The sequence below is a fragment of the Crocuta crocuta genome, unplaced genomic scaffold, assembly GCF_008692635.1.
Source record: "Crocuta crocuta isolate KB4526 unplaced genomic scaffold, BGI_CrCroc_1.0 scaffold119, whole genome shotgun sequence".
Lineage (NCBI taxonomy): Eukaryota > Metazoa > Chordata > Mammalia > Carnivora > Hyaenidae > Crocuta > Crocuta crocuta.
In genome coordinates, this window is record NW_027551562.1 from 10,253,064 (window position 1) to 10,260,702 (window position 7,639).

A 7,639-nucleotide genomic window follows, 5' to 3' on the forward strand; every position below is an offset into this window, starting at 1 on the left:
TCTTGCAGCCATCCAAGGTCTGTGGCTCCTATGGGACCAGGAGCCCAAGGAGCACAACAGGACCCAGGGAGGTCGCCTTCAACCCTGGAGAAGATGGCCACCCCTCTCTGGCTTCCCAGCTGGGTGTGAGGTGGGCAAACCCTGGCACCTCGCCCTGGGGTGGATCAGAAACCACCAGGGGTGGGGAGGGCGGCCCCTGCCCTGGGCAGGCTCTATCTTCCGGAAGCAGACGGGAGGACAAAGGGAGTGGCGGGGTGCAGCCTGGCTTGGCAGGTGGAGATTGGGATCTGCCAGCCCTACGGTGCCTGCTGGCCCCGGGGAGCCTGTGCATGTTGACAGTGGGCCGTGGAGCCTCCCCCTCGCCAGCCAAAGTGATATAAAGCCACCCTGAGGTCCACACCCCTGCTGCCCAGTGGTGACCATGAAGGCCGTTGTCCTCACCCTGCTGGCCATCGGCTTGGCTCTGCAGCCAAGTAAGACCCCCCCCCAGCTCGGGGCAGGGCCATGGGAACGGGGCTGGGGTGGGGGCAGCCCAGGGAGACCAGAGGGGCCCTCAGAGAGAGCACCCACCCAGAAAGACGAAGAGGGAGGAGGTGGAGGAGGGGGCCGGGGAGGAGGGAGGTCAGGTAGAAGGAAACAGGCAGTGGCAGGAAGAAGGAGCGTTCGTCCTTGCTGTGTCTCCCTCTGTGGTGGCTCATTGTGCAGCCCGGATGCCGTAAGGACTCAGCCAGAGGCGGGCAGGGCAGGCAGGGGCCNGAGGGAGGCACCGAGAGCCTGCAGGGTAGAGAGGAGGCACAGGGGCAAAAAGCCTCAAGTTAGGAAGGCAAGGAGGGAGGAGTGAAGCGGAGAGGGCTGGGGTCTGTCCTGAGAGGCCCTGGGTCCCCTCCCCAGGCCCGGCCCTGGGGTCCACTGCAAGGACAGGACACACCCAGGCCAAGGTCCGGGGGGCAGGTGAGGGCCTCTGCTCAATCTCTTCCCATCCTGGGTAATCGCTAAACCTCTCAGAGCTTCCACACCTCAGCTTCCTCTTCTAGAGAGTGGGGGTCGTGACAATGGCACGAAAGGCTGCTGGGGGTCAGCCGGTGTGTGGGGCCCGAGCACAGGGCTGGCAACGAGGGGGCTGCTCACAACTGGGTGACTTGTGGCCCAGCTTCAGCACTGTTTCGATCGGAGGAAACCTTATGGTGGTCACAGCTGGGGCCACTACTCCCAGGGAAAGAGCAGGACCCGACAGGGCACGCAGGGTCCCACGGCCCTGGGGAGGCCTGGGAGGGGCCGGAAGGCTGGGTTGGGTTCGCACAGGCTATTAGAAACAGTGATGGAAGGGCGTGAGCAAATCTGGGAAGGATACTGTCCACTCTACCCTCACCTGCCCAGTGCTCAGCCGGGCCAGCTGCCAAGTGGGGTGAGCCAGATCCCACCCTGGGGTGCATCACCCCCTTCTCTCTTGGACCATAGGCATTTTAACAGAGCTTTAAAACCTTGAGGGAGGCGCGCCTGGGAGGCTCAGTCGGTTAAGCATCCGACTTCAGCTCAGGTCATGATATTGCAGCTGGTGGGTTCGAGCCCCGCATCGGGCTCTGTGCGCAGCTCAGAGCCTGGAGCCTGCTTCAGATTCGGAGTCTCCCCTTCGCTCTGTCCCTCTCCTGCTCATGCTCTGTCTCTGTTTCTCAATAATAAATAAATATAAAAAATAAAATAAAAATAAAACCCTGAGGGGGTGGGCCGGGGCGCTACTGGTGGATTCCAGGTGCCAAGACAGAAGTGGGCACTGGAGCCTTCCTGGGTGGACTTTGATGAGCGTAGCGCCCTCCCCGCGAGGATGTCCCGGTTTGCAGCAGGCTCTTGTGCTCTCGCACGTTCCCAGCAGCCTGGAAAGTGTGACAGATGAGAAAACGAGGCTCCTTCCCCAGCCGGTGGGAGGGCGGCCTCTGAGCACACCCCTGCCCCCCAGGCAGCGCGCTGCAGTGCTACTCCTGCGATGCGCAGGTGAGCAACGAGGACTGCCTGAACGTGACGAAATGCGCCCGCTCCAACACCTACTGCTGGACCGAGCGCATCCGTGAGTGGCCCTGCTGCCCCCCCAGTCCTCCCCGTGGCCCTGCCCAGATTCCCCCCAACTGGGCTGGGTGTGGCTCTGCCCCGCCTCTTGCTCTTCCCTTCCCCGCCTTGGTAGGGACCCAGGGAACCCGAGTTTAGGTCTTTGCCACTGAGCCGCTCATCCTCTGTCTACCTGGCCACTTGTTCATCTATCCAGCCACAGATACAGGTGTTCAGTTTCCCATCCATTCATTCCTCCACCTATCCCTTGTCTGTCTGTCCATTCATAGCCGTCTATCACCCATCCATCCATCCATCCATCCATCCATCCATCCAACCATCTATCCATCCATCCCCCTCCATCACCTATCCATTCATCCATCTACCCCTGCATCCCTGCATCCATCCACCATCCATCCATCCCTGCATCCATCCACCCATCCATCGATCCATCCATCCATCCATCCATCCATCCACCCACCCACCCATGCCTGCATTCACCCCCTCATTAGGCATGCCTAGTGCCCAGCAGCAGGTCTGCCCGCCTTGGGCATGTGGATATGGATGGGCCCAAGCACCTGCCCTCACATGGCTGGCAGTCCTGAGGCATCACAGCTGGGGGNTAGAGTTTGAGAGAAGGCCCAGGAAGAGGGCCATGGGAGCTGGGAAAGGCCAGGTGGGTGAATACCCAGGACCCAGCCCTAGCTGTGTGGCCCCCACCCCCAGGTGCTGTTGGCTTCCTGACCATCCTTAGCAAGGGCTGCAGCAAGAAGTGCGTGGAGGACTCAGAGAACTACTTCTTGGCCAAGAAGAACATCACGTTGCTCCACTGACCTGTGCAATTTCAGTGGGGCCCATGCCCTGCAGCCGGCTCTTGTCACCGTGGTGCTGCTTCCTGCTCTCGGGGGCCTGCTGCTCTGGGGTCCAAGCCAGGTGTAGGATGCAGGAGGACCCCACTGTGTCCCAGGGGCCCCAGGGCTCTCTTCACACACACCTTGTCCTGTTGAGGCCCCTCCTGGACCCTAACTCAGGTCAGGCTGTGGCCATCTGCCATATCTAGCCTCCCATGCCCCCCCCCCCCGACTCCGGCCCAGCTCCTGCTGCCCAGCAGGCTGGGCTCTATTGATGCAGAACAGCGCGCACACAGTCCATACACCCCCTGTATTCCAACCTACTCCTTAATCCTCGCTCAGGCATGCTCTTCCTCCAGGAAGCCTTCCCTGGCCACTCCCTCTACCTCAACCAACTGAGCCGTGTCCCACTCCTGGGGTCACCTGTGCCGGCAAGGAGTAGGCACGCAGGAGGGCCCCACAAAGGCTGAGGTGAAATGTACTGAGTAGAATGAGAGGCAGGGAGTGAGAGGGACCAGGAGCCCCAGGAGATGAGGTGTGGAGGGGCTCCAGCGCCCAATGTCCCTGGGAGTCCTGGGGCAGCACCCCAGCACCCAGTAGGCCCTTAATAAACTCCCGCTGACTTAGCTACAAAGAGCGCTGGTCTCGTGTGCCACTGGGTGGGAGTCAGGGTGGGGGGCCGGGGCTGTGTTGGATTCCCACCTGGCCCCACGTCGGTGGGCTGTGACCACGTCCAGAGCCAGCCACATAGGGTGCAGCTCCAGCCTGGGCAGGAGCAGATGCCAGACACCGGGAAGGGAGGACGCAGCTGCAGAAGGCAGGGCGGCGTCCCTGGGGCCCCCGGCTCCTGCTGTGTGGCCTCACCCATGTCACTTGACCTCTCTGAGCCCCAGATACTTGCCTGGGACCTCTCCCTGCTGTGAGGGTTGAGGATTCACAAGACACAGAGGTTTCTCGGTGGGAGGGGCTGCGACTCAGTGTCCCGCCCTCTCCTCCCCCTTTGCCTGATGAGAGCCCCCTCCCTGTTTCTTAGAAGTTTTATTTTGTCTGCCGTTAAGTTCTCCACATCCACGGTGAAAAACTCAAACTATGCAAAAGGGTCCCCAGCGGAGCCGCCCCCTGACCCCCTGACCCCAGGTCCCTCCTGTCCAGGAGCGGGGTTCCACCCACAGTACTGTGTGCCTCGGGCCCACACCTCAATTCCTGGGAAAGCCCCTTGGAAACGGCCGTGTGAGCGGAGGGCTGGGGACCTGCACAGGGGGACGCTTCTGGCCCAAGACCCCACTGAGTGGTGGCCAAGGCAGGGTTAGAACCGGGGTTCTGGGGCTCTGGGGTGGAGAGGGAAGGGCAGGCAACACTGACCGACAAGTCGAGGCTAGAGGCCCAGAGTCGCCCTGTGCGTGTCCTCAGGCGGGACACTGCCCCAGGTCAGCAACATTGGGTGGGGAGTCCCCACGCCGCCCCAGAGTGGCCTGTGGGCCCCCCCCCCCCGCCGCTCCTTCCTCGCCTCCAGGGCCCGGCCCAGGCGTCCAGCTCCGGTGCGGCTCTGGCCTCCCCCACGCCTGTCCCTCTGGGGCCCAAGGCACGCTCAGCATGCAGACCTGGCTTGGCTCCGGTCTGGGGTCCAGGGCTGGCCTCGGTTTCCCTGGAGGGCACCACAGAGCCGGGGGCCTCAGGCAGAGCTTCTGGCCCACGAGGGCCAGTGGACAGGCAGGTCCGGGCTTCAGCCAGCACTCTGTGGCCTGAAGTTGTAGGCCCAGCCTCATCCACCTCGGCCAGGTGACCGCAGAGGACCCCGTACGCCTGCCCTGCAAATAGTTACAGAGCACCTATGACGTTCCAGGCGCTGTTCCAGGCACACCAGAAACAGCGGTCTCCCGCGCTTGGATGGATTCTCCCCAACCTTTCTCGATGCCCTAGAGCCACCCTGGGTCACAGAGCTCACCAGACAGGGGGGTCAGGTGGACGGGATCAATACAGAAAGATGCAGCATGTTAGCAGGTGGGGCTCGGACGGGAATATAGCACAGAGAGAGAATCACAAACCCCAGTGTGGCCGGGGCCGCGGCAGGGCCTGGAAGTCCCGAGGGACGGCCTCAGCCCCCAGCAGGGAAGGGAGCCCACAGTGGCCCACACGTCAGCCACACCCTCAGATGGAGGTCCTCCTTCAGGCTGAGGCTCAGGGAAGTGAGGCAGTGCCCTGGACCCCCAAACCCTGTCCCAGCCTTCTAGGTTTGAAATATCTGGACCCGGGTGAGGGGAGAGGCAGGCCCCGAGAGGTGCGGGACCTAGCAGGGTCCTCCATTCCCCGGACCAGGGACTCCTCTGACCTCCTGAGCCATTCCCAAGTTCCTGTGGCCTCAAACTGAGAGCCTGAGGGGGCGGGGCTTGCCCCTCCCCCACTCCAGGACAGAGGGAGGGGCGAGTTCCTCCCACACACAGCACATTGCCCCCCCCCGTGGGGACAGCAAGGAACCACCTGCGGAGGCCCAGGGCCCATCAGCCAGCAGGGTCTGGCCTGGGACCCCCACCTCCCTCTCCCCACACCACCTCATCTTCACAAACCACGGAAAGGCCAGCCAGAAGAGAGTACAGGACTCGGATCCCGGAACCCTAGGATAACATGGTTCACCGTCTTCTCCGTCTTTGTACGTGCCCTGTGCAAACACACGCAGATGCACGCTGCACGCCCGCCCCAGCGAACTGCCTTCTAAACACTAGTCTTTCCGTAGTAAGGAACAGAGACCTTCACGCTGTACCTGCGGCTGGACGGGTGGACTTACGTTAGCTTTTAAGATGCCATTTCCCAAAAAAAAATAAAAATAAAAATAAAAAGATGCCATTTCCCAAGCGTTCTGTGTTGGGGACACTGTGCAAGCCTTCTGCATCCGTCATCACAGGACATGATGGCAGCAGGCACCCTTTCCACAGGCCGTGCACTCACCGGTCTCCCATGCAGCCACTCATCGGCTCCTCACCACCACCCGGCGAGGCAGGGCACAGACGTGAAGGGACCGACGTGAAGGGACCGACCTGAGGCCACACGGCTGGCTCCTAGCCCTCCTCCCCCGTGTGCTCGTTCACTGAGGTCAGGCCTCTGAGGTTGGTCCCTGCGCGGGCATCTCTGGCCCTCGCAGCACACTCAGCCTCGGGCCAAGGGCCCGCACGGCCCTCCCTTCCCCAGACCACCATCCCAGGCCCGTCTGCCTGGCACAGGCGTGTGTCTCCATCCTTGAGCAATCAGGTGTCTATAAAGACACTACTGGGTGGACAGGCCACGGTGTTCGTCAGTGGCCTGGGCCCTCCCCTCTGAGCGCTGCTCCTCCCTGGCTGGACTCGGGGTGCAGCGGGGGCGCTGCTGGAGTGGGTGCAGGGGTGACGCGTCAGGCCCTCTGGAGGCGGGGGAGTGGAGGCCCCACCTTTGTCAGCGGGCTCCCAGCCCCTCCTCCCTCTTTGCGTCTCAGACATGAAGGCAGAGCAGAGGGAAGGGGTTCCGGGTCTGATGGCCAGGGGTTCCTGACCTGCCCGGACCCCCAACAATCTGCCAATGACCACCGCAGCACGCCCGCATCGGGGCTGCTGCCACCGGGCGGTGGGCGGCCATGATGGCATGGGTTCCCGCGGGGTGCCCGGCTGGGTACGGATCATGCTGGCTCCCCAGGTTCGCACCATCCAAGTGGCCTCCTGGCCTCGGGGCGCAGTGAGGAGACGACATCCCTGCTGACATAATTGAGCGTGTGTAAAAGCAGAGTGAGACCAGGGCTCTGGGAATGTAGACTGTCTGGGCGTCAGGGAAGGGGAAGACGGAAGGGAGGGTCTCTGGCAGAGGTGTGGGTGTCTGATGGGGGGCCAGTGTGGATGGCAGAAGCTTAGAACGAAGCTGGGCAGAGGGAGCCCCGGCTGTGGGCGGATGGGGCAGGGGTCTTGTAAGCCCCCCCCCCATTCTATTGCTTACCAACCTTCACTGACATCTCCNTCCCCTCCTGTCCCCTCCTGGGACAAGGTGAGTGACTGGGCTGCACTCACAGAGCAGCTGCCAAGGGTGCTCAAAGGACATCTTCATGCTGAGCTGTCCCGCCTCAGGGACAGATGGTGCGGAGCTGAGCCAGGACAGGGACAAGGCTGAACAATGTGTGGGGAAGGCCTTTCCCGGGGCTGCCGGGCCTCCCTGAGAGAGAATGAACCTCCTGTCCACGCAGATCCAAGGACCCAGGAAAACCCAGATCCCATTCTGCCCACCTACGGGCCCCAGAAGCAAAGAACTCGGCTCCTGCCCCGATGGCGGCCGACGTAAGGCAAGCCACCTGCCACTGTGACGCTGGCAGCCAACTGGAGCCCAGGCCCGGTGTGGACTGGACGGAAGCCGTCTCAGTGAGGCGCTGGGGTGCTCTTCTCAGAGCCGCCTGCGCCTCGCCGGGGCGCCGGTGCAGTCCTGAGGGGGTGGCCTCCCAGGTCACTGGCAAGTGGGGGCGGGCTGGGAAAGCGGGATGGACCTCTCCCGAGCTTTCCTTCCCAGGGTTGCGGAGAAGGGGGCAGAGAGGACGCTGGAGGGGACGCTACTCCCTGCGGGGTCCACAGCCGACAAGCTCCCGACACCTACGAGGCCACTGGGGAGCCCGTTACATTTGCAGAGGCCTCTCCCCCATCCCGGCGCTATCTGCTCCCTTTCTAAAGGGCCAAGGATGGGAACGCTTGGGAGTGAGTTTGAGAATGCCAGGATCTGAGGCTGGGGTGGTGCTGGGGGGGGGG

General features: G+C 62.8%; 1 protein-coding gene across 1 annotated transcript; it reads left to right on the top strand.

Annotated features, from left to right (window-relative positions):
• Positions 1-421: 421 nt before the first annotated feature.
• On the top strand, positions 422-2,979 carry PSCA (prostate stem cell antigen). Its single transcript, XM_077750035.1, is given in 4 exon segments — positions 422-473; positions 1,955-2,062; positions 2,767-2,860; positions 2,862-2,979. Coding segments are annotated over 4 exon segments (372 nt in total).
• The last annotated feature ends 4,660 nt before the right edge of the window (positions 2,980-7,639 follow it).